The 13,875-nt window shown below is 31.8% G+C and overlaps 2 protein-coding genes across 3 annotated transcripts; both read left to right on the top strand.

The window, feature by feature from the left end:
• Positions 1–1,979: 1,979 nt before the first annotated feature.
• On the top strand, positions 1,980–7,105 carry LOC106464798. The gene is made up of 3 exons (XM_013924956.2): positions 1,980–2,200; positions 4,300–4,458; positions 5,986–7,105. The coding sequence occupies exons 1-3, from the start codon at positions 2,131–2,133 to the stop codon at positions 6,234–6,236; spliced, it is 480 nt and encodes a 159-aa protein (XP_013780410.1). The 5' UTR covers positions 1,980–2,130; the 3' UTR covers positions 6,237–7,105.
• A 3,094-nt stretch (positions 7,106–10,199) lies between these two features.
• On the top strand, positions 10,200–13,869 carry LOC106464797. Of its 2 annotated transcripts, none has more exons than XM_022392590.1 (3): positions 10,200–10,400; positions 12,043–12,225; positions 12,584–13,869. In XM_022392590.1, the coding sequence occupies exons 1-3, from the start codon at positions 10,247–10,249 to the stop codon at positions 12,802–12,804; spliced, it is 558 nt and encodes a 185-aa protein (XP_022248298.1). In that variant the 5' UTR covers positions 10,200–10,246; the 3' UTR covers positions 12,805–13,869. The 2 variants fall into 2 exon arrangements, with proteins under 2 accessions (XP_022248298.1, XP_013780409.1); XM_013924955.2 differs by lacking the exon at positions 10,200–10,400 and adding an exon at positions 10,407–10,597.
• Positions 13,870–13,875: the final 6 nt, after the last annotated feature.

Here is a 13,875-nt window from a genome sequence, read left to right as displayed (position 1 = left end):
AAACAATCTTATCTAAATAAAAAATTATTAATAAAAATTTGAAAGTTCAAACCAACAACAATTTGTACAAATTAAATAAAAACGGTTCGAATTATCTCCGATTTGTAACTAATAGGTAACATATAGAGCATTTTGAAACACGATTTCTGATCACCAGGTTTATAACTGTACTTACCTATTATTTATTGCCAATCAGTACACATAAAATATAATAATTATTTTAAGTTATTGATACATTTGGTATAAAACGAAGTCGAATAATGAATAGTAGAGCAACGGCAACAATTGTAAATATTTTTAATGAACGTTTCGGAATTACACATATTCCATCTTCAGCAAGTCTATGAAAATGACAAATTGAACAATCTTTAGAACAATTACTAATATGAAATTACAATGAAAGGTGTCAGAAAAATTATGAAACATTCGATTAAAAAGAGAGAGAGAGCTATTTGAATAAAGCAAGGGGAAAGAGTATGAATTTCTATTGAGGCTTGGATTTTCGTTCATAATATCTAGACTTTCTTTTATCAATAGTTTGTGATAATTGTATCCAGAAGTTAGAATTGAAAAGTCTTCTAAGAAAATGAAGTGGGGTGACGTTTTGTTGTGAGAATATATAGGGGCGTTAAGTGGAGTCTGAAGTTTAAGTCCAGTTCTGTTAGAAACTCCCATGTGTTCCATTCCAAGACGCGTATTTGTAAATGACGAGAACTCTTACTTTTGTAGATGGCTTTACAACTACTACATGTATATTTGAAGACAATACGGAGTTTAATCTGGGCATAGAAGATGAGTAGCTTGTTGAGTTGAGTTTTAACAATACAACTGTTTTCCAAGGTGAGGAATAACAAGTGTTAGAGGGAATTTGGAACATGTTTGGATATTATTCGGTGGAGTTATTTTCTTAGTAAGAAAGTTACAAGTTATGTTTTCTTTCTACTAAGGATGAAGGATGCCCATTTTTTCTTAAGGTGTTCTGAAGTAAAATTATTTAATTATGAATAGAGATGTAATCCGAGGAGATCGAGTAGGCCCTACAAAGAAGAATTAAGACTGAGTTTAATTTGAATGTTTTTGGCAGAAAATTTTCAAAGCTTGAGTACAAACTACTAAACATTTTCTTTCTGTAAACGGAGGTGCTAAATTCTTTGTCTCGTTCTTGAACTTGAACGTCAAGAAAAGAATATTTGTTTTGATTTTCACTTTCAAAAGTGAATTTTACGTTATGAAATTGAAAATATATTCTTACAACGAAACGTCATCCCACTCCATTTCCTTAGAAAACTTTTCAATTCTAACTTCTGGATATGCTTATCATGAACTACATATTGTGAACAAAAATCCAAGCCTCAATAGAAATTCAAACTCGTTCCCCCTTGCTTTATTCAAATAGCTCTCTCTCTCTCTTTAATTGAATGTTTCATAATTTTTCTGACACCATTCATTGCATTTTTATATTAGTAAATGTTCTAAAGAATGTTCAATTTGTCATCTTCATAAACTTACTGAAGATGGAATATGTGTAATTCCGAAATATTCATTAAAGATGTTTACACTTGTTGCTGTTGCTCTGCTATTCATTACTTTTAGGTTATTACGCGCAGTAGAAAATTACTTTTACATACTTTGTATATATCATTAAAGAAAATAACTCAAACCATAAAAACAAATGACGTACACTTTTTATGATGCTATGTTTCAATTATTATGCACAGTAAGAAGTAACTCTTAAATATTATTCATATTTTATATCTATCATTGATGAAAATAACTCATTCTCTAAAAGAAGTGACGCAAGTTCTTAAGATGACTTTAAAAAATATTGTTTGATATGCAGTATTTTTATTTTATAGATATGACAATTTAGCTTTTATTAATGCAAACTGTTGTTTTTTTACAATTTTTGGCTTTCCCTATACACACTTACTGGCATAACTGGCTATGACAGGTGTGTTCCCGTAACAAAATGGCGAAACTCCTGACAAGCACTTTTTATTGGTTCAGTGTTAGAGTCACGTGAAACTCCACGGAATGTGACGGTATACATGCAAGTCTTTTACGTTTAAGGTTTAGTTGTAGGGAGTGTTGATTTTCAGGCATTTACTTAGTTCACGAGTACAATTTAAAATGTTGAGGATCCGTGAAATTATTTTAAGCGTTACAGTTTTATTTGTTGTAGTATTTCTGACCATTCAAGGTAAGTGCTTTTGATGTTATTAGGGTTACCGAGATAGTAAATGGGATCAGTGGAACGTAGAAGAGACTCAAAGTCAAACTCAAACTCAAAACGACGCGCTCCAAGCCTTAATATTACTATTAGCAAGTAGGCTATGTAACCTAACGTATATATGTAATTAGTAACGTTGCTGGACGAAGTGAAACTCAGCTATTGTAAATAAAGTTTCCTTTGCCCAAACAGTGTAACAACTATTTCTAAATGGAATAATTGTACCTCAGGCACTTCAGATATAGCGATCTTTCAATGTTCAGTTAAATGATAAATTAGGATGAGTAGTTACAAAAAAGAATTCATATTCTGCATCCAATTAAATGAATAAATACAAAACTATAAAACAAAAACAATGAATACCACAAAATACTATCAACATACATACCTAAGTATATATTTGTTTATTTGAAAAGTGATCCGTATTAAAGTCCTTTCACGTACTACTAGTAGTATATATATATTTTCTCGTTTGAAGGAAGCCAATACATGTAATTTGTTTTCTATTTATGTAAACTTATATCTACCTTGTTATATTTTTGCTAGTATATAAATTCCTCAAATGATCGTAACTATAAGATACAACTGAGAACACTTACTAATAATATTATTTTATGTGGGGTGTACAAGAAGTTTATGCCTTTTAAACAGTGATATAATTTATCTTATTTTCTCACTTTCTAAGGAATTGTTTTAAAGAAGTGTTATTTCATCACATGAGTGGTTTGTCTTATATGTCACCCCCCCACCCCACCCCCATGGCTCAACGGTAAGTCTGAAGGCTTGTAACGCTAAAAATCGAGTTACAATAGAGCACAGATATCCAGTCAATTGTATGGCTTTGCGCTTAACAACAACAAAGCAAAGTTGTTTATATGTAATTTAGGCAACTACTTAACAAATTCCAGTCTTAACTATCCCAGATATAATGTGATTAACATATTGTTATACATTATTACTCTTCACTTTCACTCAAAAGTTTCTAGAATTTATCACTTCATATGTTTGTGAATTCGTTAACTTACAATTGCAAAATTGAAATGTTACACTGAGAATTTATATATCTTTCAAACGTTTCTTAATTTCTAGAGTAAAAATATTTAATCGTTTCTTATTAAGCACACAGCTACACAATGAGCTATCTGTGCCGTAGTCACCGCGAATATCAAAACCCGATATATTTTAGCGTTATAAGCCTTCAGACTTGCCGCTGAGCCACCGTAAGGCAAATATTTAATAAAACTGTCTGTGTTACACAAGTATCTCCTTCCACAAAAACGTATTCAATGCTTGAGCAGTGTTGAATAAAATTAAAATTATTTTCCGGTTAAATCATTTCTGTAACTATGGTCTGTTTCACCTGTACGATTATTTAAACATATGTTTTAATGTAACTAAAACCACACAAATTAGCCTAAAGTGTAGAAGAAGCTTAAAGCATTCGATTTTAGGGATGAAAATATTTTTCTATATAAGATAATAAACATCGTTTTTATAATGATGCATAATGTAGTATGTTTTATAAATCTTGCGCTTATTTATTATGAAATTGATGCTGACTGTCACATGTATTTTTTAAGGTTCCACGAAATATTATTTTCGTACTTTTTCATCATATGTATACGCATTATAATTTTGAAATTTGTCTAAATATCTGTAAGTACCTTAGATTAAGTATATTAACAACTTATGATGAGCAAAACATTAAAATTAAATAATAATAACATGTAATAGGCTTTAACGAAATTACTGGCAAAAAATATTTTCCTTTCAAAAGCAAATTTTGTACTTTAATAAAATACTGTATATGCTGTTTCGTATTTAGCAATCTATAAACTCACTTTAACTTTTCCTTTTTTATTTCTTAATCGTGCGAATAAATTCATTCTGATTTTAACTTGCCTAAGACAGTTAAGTACAGTATATATTAGTGGCTTTTTTGTGTGTGAGAACAACCTTCGGTTAAAGTTTTTAAAGAAACTACTTTATCATAACTTTAAAAAACGAATGAACTTTTTGTTGTCTTGTCACGATATTCTCTCAAAATGTTCCATCCGTCCTGCTTCTAGTATCGGCTATTAAATGCTGGAGATGTCGATCTGATCTTGATCCTAGATGTGCTGATCCGTTTGATAACACCTCTCTTCCTATCACTGACTGCAGTGTCTATTCCTTCGAACACTTGCCAGGAATGAAAGCCACAATGTGTAGAAAAATGCGCCAGAAAGGTAACATTAGATAGATAAATAGATGATCATATCCACACCTTTACCCTCTTTCAAGTATTTTTATTTACTAGCAAGCTGGCATGTCTAAATTTACACCCTTTTTTAGAGAATCAGTGATAAAACATATGTATGAAAAATTGGTATTTAAAGTTTTTTTTATTTTGTAACTCATGACATGTCCACTTCACCTTCAAGTTAGTTTCATTAATATTATCGACAATAATATTACAAATAATTTTGAATATTACTATTATTTATTGTTATTGACTTTTACACTTAAGAAGTATATTTTCATTGTTAGATTCGTATATGGATTTTGGACTAACCTAAATCTACCCAGCTGAATCAAAACTAACGTGCATGTGTTAATTTTGTGAAAAATGCTTTTAAAAAGGATTTATGTGTTTGTTGTTAAACATAAAGTTACTCAACAGACCATCTGTGCTGTGTCCACTGTAGGTAACAAAACCCGATTTGTTAGCGTTATAAGCCCTCAGACTTACGGCTGAGACACTGGGGGCTTTGTTAGATAAAATCGGTTTCATGAATTTAGAGTTATTTTTTAGTTAGAATCTATAGTTATTTTTTATTTTAATATACAATTAATCATACAACTGACTAATAAAAACTTTATTCTAGTGTAGCTTATACAAAGATGTATGTGAAGAAAAGGCTTAGAATGTATATTACAATGATTTTTTGGGGGAAATTTAACTGGGCACTCATTTTTATCACAGAGCACGAATCATTTTGTGGAAGTTACACCTCTACAGAGGTGATATCTAAATGGGACGCTTAATAATGAAAAACCGTGCACATAGACCGAAAGCAAGAACGAAATAATGAATTGAGTAAAATAGGAATGTATACAAAATGAATCATTATAATATTACAAGTCCTACAGCATTGACATGTCTCCACATTATGTTATTTTAAGATAACACTAAAGCTGACATTACGTGACGCATAAAATATTAAGTTGTAAATTTTGGAATATAAATATGAACAGGAAACGTTGAGATTTCAAATTTTTGTGCAAACAAGAACAGAGACACAATAAGTTCTAACTGAAAAACAGATAAAGGCAGTACACACACCTCCTTGCACCCAGGCCCCGAGATTTCTTGCTGCGGCGCTGGACAAGAGACTGAAAAACTCTAATGGGTGTGACCCCAAAACCCAAAACTTTTATAAGGGGGTGGGGTCATCCGTAGTGTATGAAAGCTTAATCGAAGTATTACTTTCAATTTTGTGACAGACATTTCCATAAACGTAAATAAAATCACGACCTATATCTTCAGAATGTAACTTTATTAGCTCAATATTTCGCTATTACAGATTTTTACATAATAACTGTGTGCCCAGGCCCACTTGATTGGGTGCCTAGACCTATGCCTACTACAATCACCGTGCACTCAACTCCATGTCCAGGCCCCTGCCAATTACACATAATAAACTCCAGTTTGCGTTAAACAAAGTTATGAAATAATATTATTATTATTTTGTAATGTCACTTTTTTTTTTCAGTGTATGGACAGTGGCGCTATATTCGTTCTTGTGCTTTCTTGGGATCACCTGGAGAAGGAACTGGAGATGAATCTTACTGTCTCATGAGAACAGGAACGTTTGACGTATTTGTTGAAACTTGCACCTGTAATAGCAAAGACGGTTGTAATAGTGCTACCAGTGTATACAGAAATTTACCAAAGCTTTTGTTTCTGTTAAGTGTAATCTTTGTTTTGACCCATTATATTTTTACAGAACGAGTCTGTATTTAAGTGATGCGACATTGTTTTGTTTACAGTTTAATTGCAAAATGAATTGACTTCCATAAGACAGTGCCTGAATAGTCTACAAGTGCTGGCTTATTTCTGAGAAGAATATACGACAATTTGTCATATAAATTGTGTAGTGTTCTATACAGATAGAGTTGGAGTCAGTTATAATAGAAATATGTATCTTTTTTTTTTTTTTTTGGTAAGACTGCGATTTTTAGAAACTGTCAGTCAGAAACTCTGAACTGCTGTGATATCGAAAACTTGTTTTTTGAAAGAATCCGTCCGGATTCAGATATATAATACCCGTCCATTTTAAAACTTTACAAGAATTTCACAAAACGTGATAAAGACGTTTGTATAATTCGTTACTCTATATAAACACCATGGAAACTTTGCTAGCACCTTGAGATTTTTTCGAAAAGTAAGAAAGTAGCAGAAAGCTACAACAATGGAGCGACTGAGTCTTGACGTTACTGTGGATCCGATGTTGTTACGTGGTCGAAAGATTATGTGAGAACAAGACTAATTATAACAATATAGGCTTAACTCATGTGATAGCTAGTTGTACTCGTTACGTCGATTTTCCATTGTCATCGATTAATGTAATTTCTATATAACACTTAACATTTATTTTATATTGCGTATTGATATCACTTCCTTATTCCAATTTTCTTTGACTTAAGGAACTACATTCGTCTTTTCTCAGATTTGTTCTTTTCTATCTCCTCAGGTTTATTTTGGGTCATTGGGCGCGTAGATATACATTATACCTGTCTTAGGTGAAAGAAAAGTCTCGTGACTTTGAAATATTAACTTATCCGGTACCGTCTTGTTGTAGCAAAACTGTATTTATGTAACAATAAATCGTATGAGTCACTGAAGCACTTGTTTTTCAGATATTTTCTTCGACATTTCCACAATGTACCACGTTTATAAATGAGAACATTCGAGTAAAATAATGCTTAAAATATATATATATAGTTGTTCATTGTTTATAAACCTTAATATTTATTATTCTTGAACTAACAGCATTTCTAGAAAACAATGATATTAATCTAAAATATTAATTTTTAACCTCTGAGCTTTACAATCAGTTGGTGTAGGCGGCTAAAAATCAACTCTCTCTTTGATAATTTGTATACATTGGATAACTCATTTTCTATTATTGTCCTAAAAGCCAATATGTTCGTAAGCTATTGCTTCCAACTAGCATTGGTATGTATTTTGTAACCTAACTTATGTGTCCCCCGATGGGACTTGGTAAGTTTACGGACTTACAACGCTAAAATCCAGGGTTCGTTTTCCTGCGGTAGACACGGCAGATAGCCAAACATGAATTTACTCTAAGAACAAACAAACAAAATCTAATTTATGTTATTATATTTTGTGATTCCGTTTCTTTCTCGAGCGTCAGTTGCTTCAAAATAATGATAAAATGGACGTAAAACAAACACAGCCAATGGATGAAAAATTTATTTTACAAATTAAAGAAATCAGAATTTACATGGAATAGCCACCACTCTAGGGGTACTTTCACCTAACATTTGGTTGGGCCGTCTTTTATCGCGATAATAAGTGTCAAAAGATGTCTCGTTCGATTGCACCCCATTCGTCATTGGTATGATCTGCAAATGTTATAGAATTACAATGATGAATGCAGTGTTGAAATTCATACCATTTATGCTCGTCTAACGGAGAGTAAGTGATGTGTGTGTGTGTGTGTGTGTGTGTTTGTTTGTTTTTTTATCATAATAAAGATGACAGAAATCTCCATCGCTAAGGCATAATAGATTACATAAAATAACTTTTACCAAAGAAAAGCGTATTGTACATATTTGATCTCATTATTGAATTCCACTCAACTGGTTGTTTTTAAACAAATATTATCTCATCTCTATTATACGTCATATATTACCTGCAGCAACAGCCATGTTTAATTTGAAAACATTGCGCTTAGACTTTCACGTACACAAAAATGTGTTTTGTTCACAAGTTGTAAAATACAATTTAGTTTTACGCTATTTCTTTCTCCTTAAAGCCTTAGAAGTCGCATAAAACATTTAATGTACTAGCTAAATACTTCGATTATTATATATGTTGCCAGTCGGAGTCGTATTTAAAAAAAGAGGGTATTGTAAGAATATATATATATATATCCTCAGTTTTTATTTATGGAGTGACATATTTCATATCCCCCCACTTTTACCAAAATATTAACATTTTAAATATATCTTAATACTTTTCTTAGTGAATTTTAAGCTTAAATTTATATCACTCTAATGTTAACAGTAAATTACATTGAGATGAGTATGATTAACTTCTATGCAATTTTTGTCAAGCATTGACTGTTTGACGTTAGTGTTTTCTCTCGCAGTTGCGGCTACATCTCTAACATTTACACCAGCTTGTTCTCAGTATAGGATTACCAATGGATAATGTTTATATTATTATTGCTATATAGCACACAAGTAACGAACGAAAAGACAGTGCAGAAAAATATTTATAGTACGTAAACAAATGTTCCTTATTATACAACCATATTTCTGTGTTATTCTAAGTTTCACTGATTTACATTAGAGTAATTGGGTAGGAAACAGCAGAATAACAGGGTTCTCGTCAGAAAATGTTTTGCAGAGCCAAAATCTGAATTCTTAGACCTCAAATGAGTTTGAAGATAAGAAAGCGATTGGCCACAATGTACAACACTCTGAAACAACAAACAAGGACAAGTGTATTGTGGATGGCGCTTTTACTGGAGAGTTCTGTAAATCAAGTGAATCTGTTGAAAACTATGTATATTTCTGTTAAAAATCTAATCTTGTTTCAAGCTGAGAAACACAGAATTATATACGAAAAACAACAATGCCATTCTTCTCAGGACACAGACACTGTCCACGTGACTGACGGGCACTCTCAATTCACAAAATGGGAAGTGATATCCTTGGAGCATAACCTGACTTGCCAGTGGGAAGACGAGCTCTATCTATCTATTTCTATACAGTATTTATTCTACTATGTGTTATGTCCTACTGTAACGTAACCTGTCTCACGAAAGAGTATGTGACACCCTAAATGAATAACCCATTTCTCTGAGTAACTAAAGTGAAAGGAACTTTGTGGCTCCCTTGACCAATATTCTATATCAAGATTACATACACAAACAATATGTAAATAAATTCTGATTTTTTTATATTAGCTTAGAGGTAGGAAACACATAATACGCCTGAATTTTACACTTCAGAGCACTCATTTTAACTTAAACAACAACAAGTTTTTGCAAGGCTCTATGAAAGATATTTCTATATGATAGAAGTGTCTAAATTTCAGAGATGATGTACTTGTTTATTTTTTTATTCAAATAAACACGTAAAATATTGATTTAGTACTTAATCTTTATAATTTTTGATAATCTCCTATAAGTAGCTTTTGTTTAACTGAAATCGAAAATATGACAAAGTTTGTACTTTTAGTTTTATTTCATTCACTTTATTTGGACTTTCTGAAGAATTGATTTGAAATCCTAGTTTGGCTACAAAAAGAAAAGAAAAGAAGAAATCAGTTGTTCTGCATTATTTTTGTTAATTACGCGCTACTGGGTATTTTTGACATTAAGTTTCAATGAACTTCAATTGAGTGAAAAATTAAGTTACATTTTATACATACAATTTGTTAGATGTTTGTAAATCAGTTTCAATGACGTTCACAGTAATTCCGAAACACTCCTCCACGGTATTGATTTAATCTGTGTAAATAAAATACCTGTTGTGTTTCACAGCCTCACATATATTCAACAAGGCAGTAAGAATCTTATTAAAGAATTATTATGCATAATTCAAGTCGTTTGTCACCTTATTTTTCCGAATTCAGTGTTCTTGATAGGTTCATTCATTTTACGTAAAGAGGCTGTTGACTTCAGTTTGATCTAAACAAGCAAAAACCAAAACTTTCATATTTGTGGTTAGAAGATTAAGTTCTAACTCCGGTACAAAGTGAGTATCCTATTTATTCTAATGCAGATACCGTGCTTCCGCCGTAGCGTTACTTTGCAGTTCAAAGCCACAAACACTGACCCGTGGCAGTCACGCAAGGCTTTCCCGACGTTATATGTTACTGCTTCGCCGCCATCTTACCTGCAACCGTACGAAAATAGTGCACACCTGATAGGTAGGACATTGCTGGGTGGAGTAGCCTAAACGTCTGAAGTCAATCTGCACAGTTAAATTATCACTTAACGAATTTTAAAAGCTTTATTGAAAAGACATTTCAGTGAGTAAACGTCTTTAAAAGTAAAAAAATGAAGTATTTTATTGTGGTCAGTGTATTGGTGTTTTATTTCATCATTCTGTTAACGTTTTTGCCAGGTAGGTGAAAAGAATATTTAGGCCTAACGTTAGATTTATTTCGTAACTCAGCAATTTTTCAATAAGCTGTTGTGTGGAAAAAAAATATTATTGACTTTGCTAGTATGAACTTAACGACTTAACTATAAATTTCCTCTTTATCATTTTTATGCCTTCTTTTGGACTAGCGTTATACATATTTAGCTCCGTCTATATATATATATTAAAATATAATGTATGAACAACATTTTGACTAAAATTTAAAATGTTTAAAAGTATCTGTGTGATATTTCATTAATGACATAATACTAGCAAGGTGTATAGTATTTGTAACGTAAAGAAAAAGCTATTTGTATTATGTTTTATTTGGTTGTTTGTTTTATTAACCTAGAATGTATTAATTTCTTACATAATAAATCAATGTCCTACGTTACATTTCAGTTTACTTTGGTTTGAAACGTAACGGTTATGTAGAAATACGTGACATACGCGCCATCTATACATTTCTAAATGAGTTACGTATACCAACCGTACCAACGCTAGAGCGTACTGATTTAAATTAACAGTCGTAATTTTATGTACACGTTGATGCTACTAATTTATTCATTGGAATTATTCAGCCAACAAACTGTTTACATATAATATACACTCCACCACTATACGAAGTTTATTCTTATTCTTTCAATTTGCCCTTGTCCGGGGTTTACTGATGAGGCAGGGAATTCACAGAAACTGGTATAACTCAGTGACAAGTGATAAATCGAATTATAAATTGGGCTTCACATTTATTTTTTGAATAAGAATGTTAAGTATTCTAAGATTTTATTGCGTAAAAAACATAATTATCTTGTATATTACATTGTGTTCTTGCTTGTAATTTACAGAAAGTACTAATTTCTCAAAAAAACGCTACATTTACACTTTATTCTTATTTTACAGCTTAATTTATTGCAACTGTTCACAGGTAGTTTCGTTGTTCATGAAATATTTTTATGAAAATGTAACAATAACATTCTAAATGAAACTAATGGATCAACGTAATGGAGTATTAAAAGATGATGATTATTTTTATAAAAAGGGCGTCAAATTATTTATAATTTCAGCAAATTCAGGTCATATACAGGTGTTAAGTACTTTCTCTTGCCAGTTACCCTTAGGGAAATTGTACAGAAATAAAAAGAATTACAGTTTTTCCTTATTTACAAGTTTAACAGTTCAGGATAATTACGCCCTGCTGTAGTTTATGTACATGAAATACATGAAACTTACCATCATTAGACAATATGTAAGATAAATCCTCCAATCTCTCATTAGTTACCTGGAAAATTCAATAGATTATTTAACAATGTATAGTTTAAGACACCCCTAAAATGCCCACCATACATATTTATTAATTGCAGGAGGACACATGTTAAAGGAGACATGGAAGTGGTAGACTTCTGTTGTTTTTTGTGTTTGTTTTTCAGCCAGTGCCATCCGTTGCTTTCAATGTAGCTCAGACCAGGAATCCGATGGAGAAGACCAATGTGGAGCTTACGAACATTTTGATACAGAGAGAAATATAGCAATTGACTGTCTTGGAGAAGAAGCTGTAACACCTGGAACTTTCTGTTACAAAAGTATCCAACAAAGTCCTAGAGGGTTTATTTGTAAGTATATGTGTGTGGATATGTATGTATGAAGTGTGAAAAACTTTTGAGTATATATATATCAATGGAAAGATTTCACAACTTTATACAAGAATAAAATTAATTTTCCGTTAACTCCGTGATTGTTAAGAAGCTGCAAGATTTAGTATATATATATAAATTCTCTCCATTAGGTAGAGCAATTTTAAGTATTGGGGTAGTGAAAGCTTGAGATTATTTCAAGTCCATTCTCTTCTTCTTTGGAAAGAAAATATCTTGCATAGAAATTCGTGTAGTTTTAGTAATACTGGTTTTGTAATTTGTTCTTTTTCTGTTTAGCAAGCATTTTTGATTAATGGTCGAATTTGTGGTGTAACAGGGGACGGTAGATGGCGCACTGTGATTCGTCGATGTGCTCAAGTGTCAGAACGAGGAAATAACTGGGGCTGTGACTGGGGCTATAAAGAAAATGGAGTGTACTGGGAAAAATGTTACTGTGCGGAAGACGAATGTAATGGAGCCAGAAATTTCAGAATATCAATGAATCACATTTTTATCGTTTTACTTTGCGCGTCAACTTTAACAATGTTAATGATATAAATCAGCACAATGATATCTGGATTAAAAAACAAAGATCAAATTAAGTGGGGCGGGTAGCTTGATCATTCCATCTTGACTCTCTGTGTGTTTATAGATATAAATGAATTTGATATTTAAATGGTTTTATGAAAGTAGTTTTTAGTTAGCAAGGCAAGGAGAGATTCACTCTCTACAAAACTTGAAAGTGTGTTTATCTAACCCTTTTATCCTCATATATTCTGTGTTTTGAAGGTTGGAATTCGATATATTTATAGAGAGAGAAATAATGCTTTCTAGGAATGCAGACTGTTGAACACGTATTCTTGTGAATGAGAGAATAATATGATGACCCTTAAAAATAAGATGTAATTTTTACAGTGTTGATTTTATAAATTTTTCTCTGACTATGACTGTAAAGAACTCGCCAGATCCTATGCTGGAAAAGGTACGTATTAGTGTGCTTTCGCTATAGTTATGTTTATATGAAAAGTTTTTTTTTATTATTAGTATTCTAGAATAATTGTGAAAAGAATATAAAAGTTTTATTAGAACCATTATATTCTAGAACCACATTTAGATAGAAACTATTCATTCGTTATGCGTTCAAATAATGTCTGAGTTAGTGTCCGTCCATGCATATTTTGCCTATAATATAATAACGAAGCAGATATGTACATATTAGTCTAAAAAAATGTGCTTTTTTTGGTAAAATGTTTACTCCAATATTTTAGAAAAACGGTGAATTTACTTATTCATAAAACGAGATTATCGTATTAATGAGTGCAGTAAATGATAATCACTTGGAATTTGTGTGTATGTAGCTATGTTTATTTACATCGTAGTATGCGGTGCTCTTTCAAACACTGTTGTTTCAGCCTTGGTAAGCTTATCGAACTAAGACTGTGTGGTTCTTTTAAAAGTTACTTGTTTGGTGTGTTCTTTCTTACTAAGTGCTGCATATAATTAAACGGCTCTTTTATATATGCACTGTGCCGACTGAATTATTCGAGTTTAGGTGTCGGTAAGCAATTAAGTGGTGAAAGTTATGTCACACTGTATCGTATGGAAGGTTTCAGCTAATGCAGTGATTCT

The sequence above is a fragment of the Limulus polyphemus genome, unplaced genomic scaffold, assembly GCF_000517525.1.
Source record: "Limulus polyphemus unplaced genomic scaffold, Limulus_polyphemus-2.1.2 Scaffold1745, whole genome shotgun sequence".
NCBI classification, from domain to species: domain Eukaryota; kingdom Metazoa; phylum Arthropoda; class Merostomata; order Xiphosura; family Limulidae; genus Limulus; species Limulus polyphemus.
This window is presented reverse-complemented; position numbering and strand designations above follow the sequence as displayed.

Bases quoted from the DNA above. Each gene is read 5' to 3' on its own strand.
- LOC106464797 (XM_022392590.1), top strand. From the start codon at position 10,247: ATGCAGATACCGTGCTTCCGCCGTAGCGTTACTTTGCAGTTCAAAGCC. The intron at 10,401-12,042 runs GTAGGACATTGC...TTTGTTTTTCAG, and splicing joins AAATAGTGCACACCTGATAG to CCAGTGCCATCCGTTGCTTT. The intron at 12,226-12,583 runs GTAAGTATATGT...GTGGTGTAACAG, and splicing joins AAGTCCTAGAGGGTTTATTT to GGGACGGTAGATGGCGCACT.
- LOC106464798 (XM_013924956.2), top strand. From the start codon at position 2,131: ATGTTGAGGATCCGTGAAATTATTTTAAGCGTTACAGTTTTATTTGTT. The intron at 2,201-4,299 runs GTAAGTGCTTTT...TCCTGCTTCTAG, and splicing joins AGTATTTCTGACCATTCAAG to TATCGGCTATTAAATGCTGG. The intron at 4,459-5,985 runs GTAACATTAGAT...TTTTTTTTTCAG, and splicing joins TAGAAAAATGCGCCAGAAAG to TGTATGGACAGTGGCGCTAT.